This window comes from Paroedura picta, chromosome 14, assembly GCF_049243985.1.
Source record: "Paroedura picta isolate Pp20150507F chromosome 14, Ppicta_v3.0, whole genome shotgun sequence".
NCBI lineage: Eukaryota > Metazoa > Chordata > Lepidosauria > Squamata > Gekkonidae > Paroedura > Paroedura picta.
In genome coordinates, this window is record NC_135382.1 from 14,338,418 (window position 1) to 14,356,383 (window position 17,966).

Sequence of the window (17,966 nt, forward strand, 5' to 3'; positions counted from 1 at the left end):
CAGTTCTGCCGTTTTTCCCAGGGTCCAGTGATTTCGGTAGGGAGAAGTTGAAACGTGTGCTGAGAACTTCCATTGAAGTAATGGGATGGTTCTGAACATTCACTGGATCGCAGCACTTTGCCTTTTGTGCAAAAGTCAAGACTCTAGGGAAGATTTAAGTTCATTTATTTATTTTTAGACTTCTGTACCGCCCCTCACGAGGAATCGTCTTGGGGTGGTTTACATACAAAACCAGTAAAATACAGCATTAAAACCCCAATTATACAAACTAAAAACCATCCCAAGAAGATGATGATGGCAGTCATCACCCCATATTCCAGCCAGATCAGCAGATGCTCCCCAATTCTGTCCATATGGGGAGGGATCCATTGATGTCATTACTGGTCACCGCCCTGGCCTCAGCCAAACGCCTGGCAGAAGACCTCCGTCTTGCAGGCCCTGCGGACCCAGCAAGTTCCATCAGGACCCTTAGCTCTTCCAGGAGCTCATTCCACTAGGTTGGGGCCAAGGCCGAGAAGGCCCTGTCCCTGGTCGAGGCCAGGCGAATGTCTGGAGACTGGGACTACTAGCAAGTTCATACCTGCAGCGCGAAGGGCTCTGCGGGGGGCATAAGCAGATAAGTGGTCCCTCAGATAAGTGGGACCCAGGCCGCGCATAGCCTTAAAGTTCAAAACCAAGACCAGCTTGATATGGGCCCTCCAAGGTGTCTTGGCGAGGACCTTCGCCCCTGCATTTTGCACCAGCTGCGATTTCCAGATCAGAGACAAGGGTAGGCCAGCGTAGAGCGAGTTACTGAAGTCTAATCTGGAGGTGACCGTTGCATGGATCACAGTGGCCAAGTGTTCTGGAGGCAGGTAGGGCGCTAGAAGCCGCATTTGGCATAGATGAGAAACGCCACTTTTGTGATCTGAGCCTCCATTGAAAGGGAGGCATCAAAGCTCACTCCCAAATTCCCGGCGACAGGTGCAGCTGTCAATTGCACCCCATCCAGGGATGGGAGACGCGCTTCCTGATCCTGATTTATTGTGTGTGTGTGTGTGTGTGTGTGTGTGTGTGTGTGTGTGTGAATGTACACGCACACAATGTCCCACTTTTCTCCCCAAAAAGAGGTGACCTCTTACAGCTTTAAACACATTTTTGAATAGAATACAAAAAAACCCCAAAGAAATCAGAAACATGGGATAGAGATCTACGGGCTGATGTGAAAAACTAAGCAGAAGTCAACCTCTTTATTGTGACAGGTGTTTTCTCGCTTTGATACAGGCACAAGTTTATCTGGGTAGGCTCAGCCTGAAGGGTCTGATGGCTGGGAGGAGAACGGCACTACGATACTCGCATAAGACAGCCAAAAGTGAGGTAGGACTGTATGGAGAATCACCCTTCTACATTCTGTTCTGCCCTTCTCCGGAGATCTCCAAGCTGATGTTTGAAATTGGTCTGCGTTTAATACAACCCTATAAATGTTCCATCGCTGGCTTTTCCAGAACAAACTGTTCCTGTGGAGTATACAACTCATATGTGCATACCTCTCTGTGTGTTTTTTGTATATTTGGCTCACCTCTCCTATTACTGATAGCGCACACTCTTTGTCCTGGGCATCAGATTTCCTAATCAGTTTTGTTTGGGCTATGCCATTCCACAGACTCCACCCTCCAAGGCAACCATTTTCACTTGGAGAACTTAGGTCACCTAGAAATCAGTTATAACTCTGGGAGATCTGCAGGCCCTACGAGGAAGTTGACAACCCAGATAGTAACTCTGTGTTGTGTGTGTGTGTGTGTGTGTGTACCTCCATCTGGATACTCCAGCTTTAGAATGGGCCATTCTGCTCCATGCGCCGTCCAGTGCATGGGTGTACAACTGGCCCTGATTCATCCTCGCTAGGCTGATGCTCTGCAATGTGTTTTTCCTTGCAGGATTCCTTGAGCAAGCTCTCTTTGGGACTCTGCTCTGAAAAGGGCCTTGGACCTGCCCAGAACCAGCAAGCAGATGTTGCAGGCTCAAAGCCTGCACGGGAGAGTGCTGCAGCTAGGGTGCAGCAGCAAATAGCAGGTAGGGAACCCGGGACTGGTAGGGGAAATTGGGGTGTCGTGTGAACATGGGGCATGACACTGATGACATGATACTTTCACCTTCGCAGATCTGCAGAGCCTGCAGCCGTTAACTGTGGCCCCAAGACCCTTTTTCTCCAGCCCCTGCCTTCAAAGCCTGAATCAGCCACCGGTTTCGCACACGGGACAGCCAGTTCTGGGCCTGAACCATGCCCAGAGCACAGGAAGTCTCCGAGATGTGTCCTGCCTGCCTCTTCCAGCCTTCCCGGGTTGCTTCTCTCTTGGCCTCCGCCCCTTGGCCTGGTCCCCAGGAATTGCCATTGGCTAATGGCATTAATCGGAAAAGCTTTTTCTGCTAAGATGGCCAACTTCTCAGACAACTACTACCACTGCCCCCTTTAATGCATCCTTTGCGTGCCTTTCCTTATTTGCTTTTTCCTCCCCCCCACCAAGCCCAAAATTGCCACTACAGAGTTCGAACGGTGGGTGTTGTACCTAAATAAACGAGCTCTGCTAGGTGAACTTTTCATCTCAGCCAGTTTCTTACCCTCACATCCCCCGCTGTGTCCTAAAAACAGAAGCCAGAGTGCCCCACAGCCTTCAGAGAGGATGCCCTGCAATTCCTTGGTTGCTGCCAGGCCCATGCCTTTCCTTCATGAGCAACACAAAGGCAGGATCTTCGAGAAGATGCCTTCAGGGAGGGAAGTGGGAAGCAGCCAAACCCCAGCAGCAAATACAGCCATCAAGATGTGGACAAGGTGTGGCCCGAGACACAGAATTCACCTCTGAGCCTGAATCACAGGCAGCTGTGGACTGTCGGCGCAGTTTGAATGTAAGGAAAGTTTTCTCGCCAGTAGTCAACAGGCAGGGGCTCATGGGAATTATAGTTCATGGACATCCGGTGAGCCACAATTCAGCCACTCCTAGTGGACTGCAGCTGGTACACTGGATAAAAGAATCTCCCTCTTTTGTTAACAACTGGGTCTCCCCCATGTTCCTGAGAGTATAATTCAGCCATTTCCTCCCTGCCAGCAGCCAGGCAGCTTTGTGGCCCGAGTTCTCAACAGTTGCAGGCCAGCAACACACATCCAAGCCCCCTGTCATCTGCCTGCTCATCACTATCATGCATTGTGGGGAGGCCATTGTGCAGCTAGAGCAGGCTGTCTCAATCAGGGTTCTGTGAAACCCTGGGGTTTCTTGATGGCCCTGGAAGGGTTCCCTGAATGGGTGGGAATCAGTTAATTTTAAAGTATTTTTAAATGTAATAAACATTCATAACATATGACCATAAATAGTCATGTTGACTCAACTTCTCCCTCCCAAAATGGCCAGTGGCGGCCCTGGAAGGGCCCCAGGTGTGCATGTACACAGCTATGCTTCTTGGCCATATTCTACATCGGGTAGTCAAACTGCGGCCCTCCAGATATCCGTGGCAGGAGCTTATGGGAATTGTAGTCCATGGACATCTGGAGGGCCGCAGTTTGACTACCCCTGTTCTACATTGTTGCGCCACTTCCGGGATTTCTCGAATTCTGAAGAATGCTGCAGGGGTTTCCCCATGGTGAAACAGTTAAGAAAGGCTGAGCTAGAATATAAACAGAGTGACATGCAGAACTTTGATTCCTGAATATCTTGCTATTAAAAAATATGTACTCTGGCAGCTGTTTCTAGGTTTCATTGTAATACAGCAGAAAGTTGAAAAGAGACAGAGAGCACACATGGGGGGGCTCAGAGCCTGAGCAAAAGGTAGGGGATCCAGGTCCCTTCTGGCAACCAGTAGGGGATGGGGAGGGCTTATGAAGAGAACGAGAAAGGCCTAGGCCTTTCATCCAGGGAGAGAAGTCATCATGGCAGCAGTGTCTCAGTGAAACTCTGGAATTTGGGCAAAAGCTCTACGGTAAAACCACCTTCTACCATAGAATTTTTGTCCAAATACCAGAGCATCACCTAAATGCTGCTTGTGTGATACTCACTTCCCATGTGACGCCAACAATGAGACCTGAGCCGCCTTCTGTTAAATCCCCTCCCTCTGCCCCCCCCCCCCGTGCGCCAACCAAGCTGATTGGCAGCTGGGGGTAGGGACTGGCAGTGGGAGGAACTGGTGAGTCTGACAACTCTACCACGAAGCTGCGTTTCTTTGCTTGGCAGCACAGCAGTCCTGCTGCTGCTGCTGTTGAGAGGCAACCAGTTCTGCAGTCCCAATAGCTTCACACTGTCTCTGCATCGACAGTAGTTCTTTCTTCTGCTTCGGAAGGGAGGGCAGTCAAAACCCTTCTGGACCTGCCATTTCATGTTTGTAAAGCACAGAGTTGCCTGTGTAAGGTCAGGTCCCCTGGCCTATTAGGTGGGGACGAACGCATGAAGTGTACATAAGATACACTCCCGCTTGACGCGCTGCGCCGGCACACCCAGTGTGCGCTCTTCCTTCACCCTTCCAGGCTGCAGTCCTTCCTGCTGCCGGCTGCCTCCACCCCACCCGCCTCCATCTCCAAGTTCCTCCTGCGCACGGAGAGTTGCTGCCAAAGCCCCAAGGAGACATCCGCCTGGACGTTGGCCTTGTGAGACAGAATCCTCTCGAGCAGAGTGCTCATCTCCGAGAGAAAGGAGTTGGCCAGCTGCGGCTCGGCAGGGGCCGGCTCCTCCCCAGCAGCTTTGCCAAAGGTCGCAAACGTGCGTGGTTCATCTCTGCCCACGGCTTCCTGGCCGGGCGGAAACGGCTGAGCACCCGGGGAGACCACGTTGGCCTTGTAATCGGTTGAGAGCGGAAGGGACAGCCTGGCCATCCAGGCGGGATCGGCTTCCGTCAGCTGGTCCAGGTCCAACCCTGCAACATATGGGGGGGGGGGATAAAGGGGGTTAGCTTGGCAGCCTTGGAAGGATCATCCTGGCATTATGTGATTTGGTATATGTGCAACTGCTCGGCACTAGAGTTGCCAATCTCCAGGAGAGGCCTGATGATCCGGAATGATGACTGATTTCCGGTGTGCAGGGATCAGTTCCCCTGGAGGAAATGACTTCATTTACTTTCGGGATTTCTAGCCCGCCCCTTTCCAAAAATTGTTCTTGGGGCGGGGAACATCAGATACGAATGACATGAGAATCTTGATAAAATTCTTTAAAATTCACCTAAAACTGTTATCACCAGCTCCTGCTATCACACGTCATTCTGGACAAGATATACCAGCAGGCCAGGTAACACAGGGGTAGTCAACCTGTGGTCCTCCAGATGTTCATGGACTACAATTCCCATGAGCCCCTGCCAGCGAACGCTGGCAGGGGCTCATGGGAATTGTAGTGCATGAACATCTGGAGGACCACAGGTTGACTACCCCTGAGGTAACAGACTGGGATAAGAGATGGCTGGCCCGATGATGGGGTTGGGTGGGGGCCCTGTGGCATATCTATTCATTTATCAAATGTATATGCCACCTTTTCCCCAAGGCCTCAGGGCAGCTTACAATGCATCATTAAAAACAGTGATTTTAACATTCCAGAATAGATACATTTACATTTGAAGTGCTCAAAGGAATTTCCCGTCTTATCTTACTAAATTCCTACCGTTCCTTGAACTCTGCCCTCCACTGTTTCCCCAAATCCCCTGGACTTTCCTAACCTGGTTGGCAACCCTGCTTAGCACTCTGAAGAATTCAGCATTAAAAAAAACCCTCTTCTGCCCTTATGTGGTTTCAGCTTCTGGTGAAATGTATAATGGGAGACGGGTTATAGACAGAAAGTTGGATTGAGACTTTGGGGATGGCACCTGGCCAGTCCATGCCCTTATTTCCTTTGTTACAGCAGGGTGTAGAGCACCATGTGAGACCCGACTGATGCTGGAACCTCAGCACCATTGCAAGGGGAGGGACACGAGTCTGCTTCTCTCACCTGACGGAGCATCCAGGAGGTTCTCCAGCTCCTCTCCCAGAAGAACGAAGTCGTGGTGCTTTCTGTCGCAACCCTTCTGGGTGGGGAGCCCCTCGGCATGGGGGTTGGTGTCCCTGTGAGGAGAAGGAGCTTCATAGAACGCGGACTGGGCCATCGTCACCCATCAACGAAGCACCCATCTTGCCCTGCTTTGTTTGCCCGTTTCCTTGGATCCGTGCCACGGCCACGTGCTCGGAAACAGGGATGGGTCAGACCCTAACATGGAAACATACCCCCTACTGCTTGCAAAGCCTTTGTGATCAGAGGCCTTGCTTTTCTTCAGGCAGAGGGTTCTCTTGCAGCTGCGCCAGAGTTTCGGCAGAGACCTGGACTGTTTCACACCACAACAAACAGCGTTTTATTACCTCCCTTCCTCTCCTCACAGCAGCCCCTCTGTGAGGTAGGGGGGGGGGGCTGAGAGAGCTCTTAGAGAACTATGGTCACCCAGCAGGCCTCAGGTGTCTCAGAGGGGCTTACGATCACCTTCCCTTCCTCTCCCCACAACAGGCACCCAGTGAAGCAGGTGGGGCTGAAAGAACTCTTAGAGAACCATGACTGGCCCAAGGTCACCCAGCAGGCCTTATGTGTCTCATAGGGATTCAAAATCATCTTCCCTTCTCCCCCAGAATAGGCACCCTGTGATGCAGATGGAACGGAGAGAGCTCTGAGGGAACCATGGCTGGCCCAAGGTCACCCAGCAGGCCTTATGTGTCTCATAGGGATTCAAAATCACCTTCCCTTCCTCTCCCCCACAAGAGGCACCCTGTGATGCAGATGGAACGGAGAGAGCTCTGAGGGAACCATGGCTGGCCCAAGGTCACCCAGCAGGCCTTATGTGTCTCATAGGGATTCAAAATCATCTTCCTTTCCTCTCCCCCACAATAGGCACCCTGTGATGCAGATGGAACTGAGAGAGCTCTGAGGGAACCATGGCTGGCCCAAGGTCACCCAGCAGGCCTTATGTGTCTCATAGGGATTCAAAATCACCTTCCCTTCCTCTCCCCCACAAGAGGCACCCTGTGATGCAGATGGAACGGAGAGAGCTCTGAGAGAACCATGGCTGGCCCAAGGTCACCCCGCAGGTCTTATGTGTCTCATAGGGATTCAAAATCATCTTCCTTTCCTCTCCCCCACAATAGGCACCCTGTGATGCAGATGGAACTGAGAGAGCTCTGAGAGAACTGTGACTTGCCCAGGGTCACCCCGCAGGCCTTATGTGTCTGATAGGGATTCAAAATCATTTTCCCTTCCTCTCCCCCACAATAGGCATCCTGTGATGCAGATGGAATGGAGAGAGCTCTGAGAGAACTGACTGGCCCAAGGTCACCCAGCAGGCCTTATGTATCTCATAGACCTTCCCTTCCTCTCCCCCACAATAGGCACCCTGTGATGCAGATGGAACTGAGAGAGCTCTGAGAGAACTGTAACTGGGCCAAGGTCACCCAGCAGGCCTCATGTGTCTCATAGGGATTCACAATCACCTTCCCTCCTCTCCCCCACAACAGGCACCTTGTGATGCAGATGGAACGGAGAGAGCTCTGAGAGAACCATGGCTGGCCCAAGGTCACCCCGCAGGTCTTATGTGTCTCATAGGGATTCAAAATCATCTTCCTTTCCTCTCCCCCACAATAGGCACCCTGTGATGCAGATGGAACTGAGAGAGCTCTGAGAGAACTGTGACTTGCCCAGGGTCACCCCGCAGGCCTTATGTGTCTGATAGGGATTCAAAATCATTTTCCCTTCCTCTCCCCCACAATAGGCATCCTGTGATGCAGATGGAATGGAGAGAGCTCTGAGAGAACTGACTGGCCCAAGGTCACCCAGCAGGCCTTATGTATCTCATAGACCTTCCCTTCCTCTCCCCCACAATAGGCACCCTGTGATGCAGATGGAACTGAGAGAGCTCTGAGAGAACTGTAACTGGCCCAAGGTCACCCAGCAGGCCTCATGTGTCTCAGAGGGATTCACAATCACCTTCCCTCCTCTCCCCCACAACAGGCACCTTGTGAGGTAAATGGGGCTGAGGGCTCTGAGAGACTGGTGACTGGCCCAGGGTCACCCAGAAGACTGCCTGTGGAGGAGTGACGAATCCAACCTGGCTCTCCGGGTTAGAGCCCACCGCGTGAGACTCACCTGCAGCAGGCGTGCTTCGCTGAGTATTTGTTGCCCTTGTGGTTGGGCTTGGGCTGCACTTGGCCCTGGTGCAGGAGAGACAGCAGTTGCGAGATTTGCTATAAGACAGGAAGAGCCGGTCTCCGATAACAATTCCTACCAAAGCTGCTTCCTAGCAGGATATCCTCACATCCCCCCCCCCCTTTCCCCACAGCACCTTTGGGGCTATTTATAATGTCTGATGTTCTTCCCCACTCCTCTTCGCTCTCAACAGCGTGCGAAGCAACCCCCCCTCCCAAATCCATTTTTTCCTACCCAGAAGCCCCCACACGCACACAACATCTCCACATCACCCACCACAAACCAACCTACAGTGCTACACCGACAACAAGCAATTTAGCAATGCCTTCAAAGGGATGAAGACGGCAGTGAACGGGCTCGTTGGAGCCTTTCCCTCCCCCTCCTTGCAGGGATTGAGGAATGAACCTTGTTTCTTTTAAGCCCTTGGAGTTGCAGGGTTCTCGGCACCCACGGCTGAACAGGTGGGAGATGCACCTTCCTAGTGCAGGTTCCAAATTATCTTTCCTCTTCCCCCCCTCTCCCCCCGTGGGGTGGCACCATATAAATACATAATGGGGGACAATGGCGTTACAAAAGTATGTAACAGGAGCTACCCCTGGAGTAAGCAAGGACCTGTAGAATCTAGAGCAGGGGTAGTCAAACTGCGACCCTCCAGATGTCCATGGACTACAATTCACAAGAGCCCCCTGCCAGCAAATGCTGGCAGGGGGCTCATGGGAATTGTAGTCCATGGACATCTGGAGGGCCGCAGTTTGACTGCCCCTGATCTAGAGAATGAATAGAATTAGCATTGGTGTAGAAAAGCTGCCTAGAAATAGCTACCCCTAGTGCTCATTCCTACTGCTCAGGTACACTGCTCCTGCAGCTTGCTGCTTTATTATAGTTCACTTCTAAACCGGGGGGGGACGGGACCCAAAGCTCCTCCAACTATATTCAACAGGCAGCAGTGAATACAGACAGATGGGAGGGAAGGTGGGAGATACAAGGCTCACTGTTTTTACTAGCCTCACCCCCCCCCACCACCACCACCAACCAAAACGCACATGCACATATTTGTTGGCACGTAGCACTCTGCCAGGGAAAATATAATCCGTAGCATTAAAAAAGAACATATTGTGCCTTTTAACTGTTTGAATCATCATAAATGGACCCTCACTTTCAAAGTTTTATTTTATACCCCTACCTTGGGTTGACAGGTTACCCCCCCCCCCAGTCTTCAGTGGGGCAGAAGGAAGGTTACCAACTCCAGCTTGGGAAATTCCTGGAGATTTGGGGGATGGAGCCTGAGGAGGACAGTGACCTCAGCGGGTATGATGCCATAGAGTAAGGTGACCAAATTTTAACATTGGGACACCATTGACTGGGGGGTTCTTGTTTTAAAAATTAGTCTATATGGAGCAACAAAAATTTTCATAGAATGCAAAAATAGTATTGTAATATATATATATATTTTAATTTCAACATAAGTACAATTTGCCAGGTGCCCCCAGATGTCCCTCCAAAAGTGGGACAATCTGGTCACCTTACCATAAAGGACACCCTCCAAAGCATCCTATTTTTTTCAAAGGGAACTGATCCCTGTAGCCTGGAGATGAGCTGTGATTTCAGGGTACTCCCAGGCCCCACCTGGAGACTGGCATTCCTACCCATTTTGCCTGGCCTTTCACCTTCCCCACAGCCCAATTCTGAAAACCCCCAAGCAGCATTCATCGCTTACCTGCACAGGGCCAGAATCCAGGGGCAATTGCCCTGCCGGGCCTTGCTCAGCCAGAGCGGCCATGGAGAGCCTCACCAAGCTCCTCAGGATATGCTGGCGACTGCAGGCCTCCTCGAGGCCCCTCTCAGGGCTGGGTTTGCCCTGCTGCTGCTGCTGCTGCAAGAGGTCCTTTGGACAGGAGCCACACGGGCTCGCCGCAGCAGCCGGCACGTCCGTAGCACTGTGTGTTTTGAACTTCTGAGCATGGGGAGGTTTGGAAACTTTGAGCACGGCAGGGAGAACAAACCCTTCGCTCTCCTCCGTGAGGATGCTCTGGATCCTCTGGTTCCGGAGGGTCCTGTAAAGGGTCGGGGTCATGTGGCACGGAATCTCGGGGTCATCGGCCCGAGCAGTTTCGGGAGACCCAGACCCAGGCGGCGGTTTCTCCGCGTCTCCCCGCTGAAGCACAGGCACGATGCAGATATCGGATTTCTGAATGGGCTTGGGGGGCTTCTTGGGCTGCTGCTGGCTGTAGGCATGTTCTGCCTCGCGGCAGTTGTACGTCATGTTGCCTCTTTGTTTCTCCCTTTTGCACAGAGACACCGCCAGCATCAAACTGGCCAGGAAGAGAGCGAGGAAGACCAGAAGACAAATCCCGATGACGGCCGAGGGGCTGAGCGGCTGGGACACGGGGGAAGAATCGGGCATCTCCTCCCGGTGGCTGGCAAAGGTCACCTTCACCAAGACTCTGGTGCACAGCGGCTTCTCCCCTCGGTCGCTCACGGACACTTCCAGGTCCCATCCGTGGCCCACCAGGCGGCTGGCGTTGCTGCTGTTCAGATAAAGCTGTCCCGAGTGGGGATCGAGGATGAACAAGCCAGCCTCGTCGCCGCTCAGCAGGTTGTAAAGAACGGCACCGTTTAAGCCGGAGTCTGCATCTGTGGCGGAGACAGTGAAGAGCAGGGGAACCCTGACGGAGTCGGCTAAATCAGCACTCTCTTCCCCTTCGGGCCACAGCACGTGGCCAGTGCCCGTGTCCACCAGGATGGTGACGCTTGCCCTCCCGCCCTCCACCAGCGGCTGGGTGATAACTGGGAAGTTATCGTTCACGTCAAGCACCGTAACCCTGACAGAAACATTCGACGACAATTTCGGCTGACCCGTGTCTTCGGCTGTCACAATAAAGTCAAAGCTGGCCGTCTTTTCGGCATCAAAAGCCGTACGGGTCCAGATCTCCCCAGTGTCGGCATCGATAGCCAGCCACTCCGAAATCACTGCATCGGGGATGCTGTACGTGACTTCCCCATTGAGGCCTGCATCTGGATCATGAGCCCTGACTGCCAGCAAAGGGGAAGGGGGTATGATATTCTCAGCCACAGAAACATGGTACAGATTAGCTTTGAAGCGGGGCGGGTTGTCATTGACATCGCCAACGTGGACTGTGAAATCTCTGGCCCTCGCCAGCGAAGGGGTCCCCCGGTCCTGGGCCAACAAGGTCAGGTTATACTCGGCCCAGCTCTCCCTGTCCAGGGGGGTGTTTGTGAGCAGCAAGTAGCTGCTGGGGTTGACCCTTCTCAAGGAGAAATGCTCGGCCCCTTGGCTGATAGAGCAATCCACCTTCCCGTTATCACCCGCATCAGGATCGGAGAGGGTCACCAGGCCAACGAAGCTGTCTTGGGGCTGAGATTCGGACACCACCGCTGCCTGCCCGGCCCAGGTGACATGGATGTCAGGCCGGTTGTCATTGACATCTACAACACGGACCAAAAGCTTGCAGTGGGCCGGGCTGGGGTTCGCTCCGTGGTCTTGGGCTTGTACGTCCACCTCATAGGTGGATTTTTTCTCGTAATCCAGCGGCTGACGCAAGAGGACCCGGCCTGTTTGGCTCTCGATAGTAAACGTTCTGAGCGCATCCGCGGGAGTGTGTGGGCTGAGGGAATACTCAATCTCTCCATTGGGGCCTTGGTCGGGGTCCGTGGCAGTCAGGTTGACCAAAAGAGTCCCCGGCGATGCATCCTCCCTAATTTCGACAGTCACGGAACTCTGGGTGAACGTCGGGATGTTATCATTGGAGTCCAATACGGTCACCCTCACAAAGGCGCTGCCTGATCTGGGCGGCTGGCCGTGATCGACAGCCGTCACTGTCAACAGGAAAGAGGAGAGGCGCTCTCGGTCCACTTCTTTGACAACCACGAGCTCCACCTGCTGAGTTCCATCCGAGCCGATCGTCACCTCCAACGCAAAGTGCTCGCTGGGGGACAAGAGGTAGGAGCAGAGACCGTTTGAGCCGGCATCCGGGTCGACGGCTCTATCCAAGGGGATTCGTGTCTGTAACAGGGTGCTTTCGGATATCTCCAGCTCCACGGCCACGTGGGGAAACTGAGGCCCGTTGTCATTAATATCCAGGACATGAACCTCCACGTGGATCAGGGCTAGGTATTTGGAGGCCAGGACGCTGAAAGAGATGGTACAGAGATCTCTCTGGGGGCAGAGCTGCTCTCGGTCGAGCCTCCCCAAGGTGCGTAGCAGGCCATCCCGAGAGTCCATCTGTAGGGGGAGCAGAACGGAGGGCTGTAGCAGCTGGAAGGATCCTGCAGTCTGGCTGCCCTCCGTCCAGCCCAGTTGTTCAGCCAACCTTCCCAACACAGTCCCAGGCTGGGCTTCCTCCGGCACCTGATACTGCACATTGAAGGTCGTGACTTCCTGACAATCCGCCAAAAGAAGGAAAGACCACCACAGAACCGGGACGGACAACACCAGAAACATCCTTAAGAACGCCCACTGCATTCCCCAAGGAAGCCCTTTCACACAGGAGGTGGTCCAAAAAACTGGCTATCCCCGTATAGGTTTAGAGCACCAGAGCATTGGGGTCCCTTCCTCAAGGCAAGACTCATTCCCACCGTCTATTCTGTGGTTAGACCTCGCTCTCGGCTTGGGGTCTTCTCTTGGAGCGTTTGTCGCAAAAGGCCCAAGTGAGATCTGAGAGCGACACGGAGACTTTGACCGCTTCCTGCCGAGGCCATTTCCTAGGGAAACCCCACCTACGGGGAAGCGGGGGAGGGACGGGAGACTGGCTGCACAATGCCTGCCTCCAGATGGGCCTGCAAGGGAATCAGGAAAAGGAACAGCCTCGTCTACACCCAGCCCAAAGGCAAAGCAGAGTCAGACCTGGAAATGCCAAAATAAGCAAAGCAGCACAACCTGCTTGGCACGGAGGCCCACCGTGCCTCTGGGGGAGGCCAGCTGATTGCAGGAACCCACCCTGCTGTCTGGCTTGGTCCTTTGCCCAGAGCAGGGTTTGGTTCTTTCAGTAAAATCAGAGTCCAGTAGCACCTTTAAGACCAACAAAGATTTATTCAGGGTGTGAGCTTTCAAGTGCAAGCACTGGGTTCTTTCAAGGTAGTCTCATTTGCTGATTGCTGTAGATCCAGCTACTAGGCAAGGAACCTGGAGCGATTAAAGGGAGGGGTGAGGTCTGTCTTTAAAAAAAAAATTATTCACATCACATAGAGGTGCCAGTCTACAGTTGGGACAAAATGATGACTAATCAGCCAAAGAAACAGGAAGGAGAAAAAAGCTGACAAGACAGCTGAGAATAACGTCACTCTGCTTTACTTTAAACCAGAATGAGTTCTGGTATAACACTAGTTTTCAGCGTGAACTCTTCCTGTGGCTTTGAGTTACTTAACATCCACAAAATTTCTCAGACAAAATGTGTTTCATTCAATCACACGCAGTTCAAGTTATTGTGTATCAGTAGGACATATGGTTCCAATCCACCTTAGATGGGGGATCAATGTGAAAGGGTGTGTGTGTATTATTCTGGTAGGTTCAGGCCACATTGATCCCCCCCCCCCAACACCAAATTCACCCTTTGGAAACAAGTGTTATAGCAGAACTTGTTTGGGCTTCAAGAAAAATAACATTATTCTCAGCCATCTTGTCAGTTTTCTTCTCCTTCCTAGTCTACAGATGGAATCTCAGGATCCCCTGGCATTACAGCTCATATCCAGACTCCCAAAGATAAATTCTGGAGAAAAGGGATGGTGAGGAGGGTGGGTTCTGTGTCCTGGTACCCCACTGAGGTCCCCATCCTCCCCAGGCTCCATCCCCAAATCTCCAGGAGTTTCCCAGTCTAGCTCTGCCAGTCCTACCCTTTCACCACCCACCGGTGGACAGGGCTGGCCTGGAAAGCCTGTTCACGTGTCTTAAGACAGCTGGGTCTGTTATTTTTCTAGAACCGTGGAAAGCACAGCTGAGGAGCTCTAAATAGCCATACTCCCTGCTCTTGGCTGAAATGGGCCTGGAGAAAAAGGCTTCAAATGCCAGGTGGTGAGGGGGCTCTCACCTGTGTAGAGTTTTCTGTAGAGTGCTGCCTGCGGAGATACCCGTGAGCGTCCTAAGCAGCCACCCTGCCCTGGAACAGCATCCCCTCCCATCCTGACTATATTCATATTTCTCCTCAGGCCCTAGAACAGGGGTAGTCAAACTGCAGCCTTCCAGATGTCCATGGACTACAATTCCCATGAGCCCCTGCCAGCAAATGCTGGCAGGGGCTCATGGGAATTGTAGTCCATGGACATCTGGAGGGCTGCAGTTTGACTACCCCTGCCCTAGAATCTTGGTTATTACTCCAGCAAGTGGGGAACCCACAAGGACCTCCAGAGGGGCATTTCATTTAATCCTCACCCACTATTGCAGAGGTAGCCACATTGTGGTTCTCCCGATGTCCAGAGGCTACAATTCCCATGAGGCCCTGCCAGCAGGGCTCCTGGGAACTGTAGTGCACAGACATTGGGAGAGCCACAATTTGGCCACCCCTGCATTATTGCCTCTTTCCATTTCTTGAAAGCCCCCAGTCCTTTTCCCCTACTTCTCCTCCTTTCCACCCTCCCACTAGCCAATCTACCCTTATCAACCAGTTTTCAGTTTCCCCTTTCGCTAGCAACTTCTTCCTGAGAAAGTCGGACCTCCGCAGTGTCAGCCAATGGGCTGGGCCAAGTCGCACCGCAGGAAAACCTTCAGGGACTCATGCCAGGTACCCCATTTCCCCGTGTCTTCTTCCCCACACGATTTCCTTATTCCCTTTTTGGAACCCCCCATATTCTTACCTTTCCCTGACTCCTTTTCTCCTTCCCCACCAACCAACCAACCTTGCCTGCCTGCCCAACTCAGTCACCCACCCAAGATAGCTTCCCAGACTCCCAGTGCCAGGAGTCAACACCAGGGCAAGGCCTTGGCCACCCTGCCCTGTTTTTGGCCCTCCAGAAGGCCTTAACTGTGAGAAAGGAGGCTGGCGTAGATGGACTTTTGGTCTGATCCAGCAGGGCTCTTTTTATTGTCTTACAAATTGCAGGAGAGAGAGAGGGGAAACTGGAGTTACCAATTCAAACTCCCGTGTTCCTCTTCTCTTGCCCTCCAGCAAAAGATAAGCTTCTAATTCTAAAGCTGATTTGGGGGCACCAGCATCTGTGCCGTGTTACTGTTTCCTTGTTCATTCTACTTTCAAAACCTCACAATACAAAGAAGTGTTTTGATTACTGAAGAAGGAAAAGAGGTGTGCACACACACACACACACACACACACTGCCGTAGAACCGTTTTGTTCAGTGCTTTGGCATAAATCTCTTAGAGCTGAGGAAAACAAAAAGGGGTCTTGTGGTTCATTAACGACTCAGAGGTTTCTTGAAGCATCAGCTTTTGTAGGGCTTATACTTCAAAAAATAAACATCAGCTCAGGAAGTCCCTTAGGTGCAGGAAAATCCTTTTTGTTTTGCTGCAAAAGGCAAACAGAGCTGCCTTGCTTGAATGTTTTTAGACCTGATAAAATTCAGGGGCACCTTTAAAGATGAATTAAGTTTAATTCTAAGCTTTTGTGTGCATGCACACTGCTTCAGATACATTGAAACAAGACTTTTTCAACCATTACATGGGGGAGGTAGTTGCCAGGAAGAGCTAAGTAGAGTCACGAAACAAGGAACTGAGTGATAAGTAATTAAGATTGGAATGTAGTTGTTGGTAAAACTGGTGAAAAAACAGCAAATTAGCATGTAGATAATAAAAGAGTTAACAAGGAGATGTGAGAACCAAGTTTTCCAGTGGCACCTTTAATACCAATGAAGTTTAATTTGGGCTGTGAGAAGTAAGTGACTTAGCATGTGTAGTAAAATAAGAACTGGTATCTCTGTTAAGCCCAGGGAGTTCAATTTCTCTTTCTCTCTCTCTCTCTCTCTCACACACACACACACATTCAAAAGCACCCTCCCTTCGCAAAAGCACCACTACACAAACACACATTATGTACAACTAGTGCCTGTCCCACACACCCATCATAGAAGCTAGTTCCACCAAATGTGTGAGGTAAAAGAACCAGACAAGTTCAGAATGGTTTGAATTGCACCCTCCGCCCCAAAATGTGAAGGCCTATTTTAGATGAGGGGGAGGGAAAAAGGGAATGAATATTAAACATCAAAGCAGGTTTCTAACTGCTATAACAGAAATACGAGGATCTTCATGGAACCCTGCTGAATTCTGCGCCAAATACGCACATTCTCATACAGTATTGAGTACATTCTCAAAGCAAAATGATAGACCAGCAGAACAAATTATTCTGCTTTTATAATACAAATGTCCAGATACAAGGTGCCTGAAAAAGTTGACCTCACTTGCTCTTACAACTGCATAACTGCGCCTAAAAAATGAAATTTATTTAGAGCTGCGTGACTGAGGCCACCATCCGTATACACACCAAGGAAGCTGGATTTAGAAAGCTGATGCTACGGCCTTTCAATTTTTTTTGTCTTCTTTCTGGCCAGTTTCTGCTTGTATCTTAAAAGTTCTCATTTTAGTACCTTGCTAGGGTGAGCCTTTCATTGATTTGGCAGAAATCTGTGTATGGTAAACTTGGGGGTCAAGAAAGACAAATGGAAGCCAGAGACAAGTTACACAGAGTCAACAGGGAGCAGGAAGGATGATCTGAATTTAAAAAAAAACATCTTAACAGCATAAAAGTCAGCAAGATTTCCCGGAATGTAGAAGCTACCCCCTTTTCAGAAAAATTAGATGGAGGGAAATCAGATTGCTTCATAACTACAATAAACAAGGCCAAAACGACCCATGGTTTTCATCCTGTATTTTATTTATTTATTATATTTATATACTGCCTTCCCCAGAGGCTCAGGGCGGTATGTGGGGCTCTCCCCTGCTCCTACGTCACATTCAGTGGTACTCAAATGCTAAGTTAAGTTTTCTCCCAGATGTGTATGCTGAGCAGATAAAAAACCCACTCAACATTACCACCCAACCTGGACATGCTATTTCTGCAAACTTCCAGGGGTCCAAAGAAGTGAGAGCAGGAATGGACAGATGAATGGAAGTGGAGAAGGGAAAGGACAGGGGGCTAGTAGGGCAGAAAGGAGGAAAAAATAGGAAGGCAGGAGGTGATGGCTGAGAGAGAAAGCGGAGGGGTCAGAAAGTGGTGGAAGTTGGTGGAGAAGAGAGCCATAAGATTTCCCAAATCTGCCTCCATTGTTCAACTGCTGTAAGTCAGGCATTTTTGGAACCCTCACTAAAAAAGTCCAAACTTCACTCAGTCACCTTGACTGTATTAAACAAAACATTGCACTTCATTAGGAAGTTGTTCAACGGCATTCTTAATCCCTTGTGGGACAAGGAGCTAATGATTTTCTGTCTCTGAGTGAGCTTAGATGGCAAACTGTGGAAACAAGATGCTCTGGAGTTTAACAGCAAAGTGGCCAGGCAGAAGCTGTTACGGTCTCACTTCGCATTTCGCAATTACATGAAGTCTGGTGTGGTTCAGTGCCTATCTTTTTTGCAAAAGAAAAAAAGAACCCACAACCCAGAATCAAAACCTTCCCATTTCAAAGGATGGAGACTTCCAAAACCCCAATACTACCTGCAGATTAGAGCAGGTTTGAAATTCCAAGTTGCAATGCGCCTTGAGTAGATTTGGAGTTTTTTGAGCAGTTAACTTAATGGTTTTACCGACTATCGATCACCCTGCTCTGTGTCCCGAGACTCTCTGCAAGAAACTGGTTGTCAGAAATAAATGGTCTGAGTTCACGTTGACAAGAGGACTAATCCCA

At 51.0% G+C, this 17,966-nt stretch overlaps 2 protein-coding genes across 3 annotated transcripts in view; one reads left to right on the forward strand and one right to left on the reverse strand.

The window, feature by feature from the left end:
• Positions 1 to 2,573, forward strand: part of DELE1 (DAP3 binding cell death enhancer 1) — a 33,945-nt gene extending 31,372 nt beyond the window's left edge. Inside the window, exons 10-12 of the mRNA XM_077309618.1 lie at positions 1,264 to 1,356; positions 1,917 to 2,052; positions 2,141 to 2,573. Of these exons, the coding sequence (XP_077165733.1) occupies positions 1,264 to 1,356; positions 1,917 to 2,052; positions 2,141 to 2,379 (468 nt within the window). The 3' untranslated portion in view covers positions 2,380 to 2,573. The remainder of the gene's footprint in view (positions 1 to 1,263; positions 1,357 to 1,916; positions 2,053 to 2,140) is intronic.
• PCDH12 (protocadherin 12) lies at positions 154 to 12,818 on the reverse strand. Of its 2 annotated transcripts, XM_077309616.1 has the most exons (4): positions 9,883 to 12,818; positions 8,106 to 8,203; positions 5,934 to 6,046; positions 154 to 4,875 (listed from the first exon to the last, which is right to left on the reverse strand). In XM_077309616.1, exons 1-4 carry the CDS (start codon positions 12,646 to 12,648, stop codon positions 4,478 to 4,480), a joined length of 3,375 nt encoding a protein of 1,124 aa, XP_077165731.1. In that variant the 5' UTR covers positions 12,649 to 12,818; the 3' UTR covers positions 154 to 4,477. The 2 variants fall into 2 exon arrangements, with proteins under 2 accessions (XP_077165731.1, XP_077165732.1); XM_077309617.1 differs by lacking the exon at positions 8,106 to 8,203 and having other exon boundaries at positions 4,589 to 4,875.
• Positions 12,819 to 17,966: the final 5,148 nt, after the last annotated feature.

Coding starts and splice junctions, on each gene's coding strand:
- PCDH12 (XM_077309616.1), bottom strand. CDS start 12,648: ATGCAGTGGGCGTTCTTAAGGATGTTTCTGGTGTTGTCCGTCCCGGTT. Junction 8,204..9,882: donor TGGATTCTGGCCCTGTGCAG/GTAAGCGATGAA, acceptor CCTGTCTTATAG/CAAATCTCGCAACTGCTGTC. Junction 6,047..8,105: donor GCGAAGCACGCCTGCTGCAG/GTGAGTCTCACG, acceptor TTCTCCTCACAG/GGACACCAACCCCCATGCCG.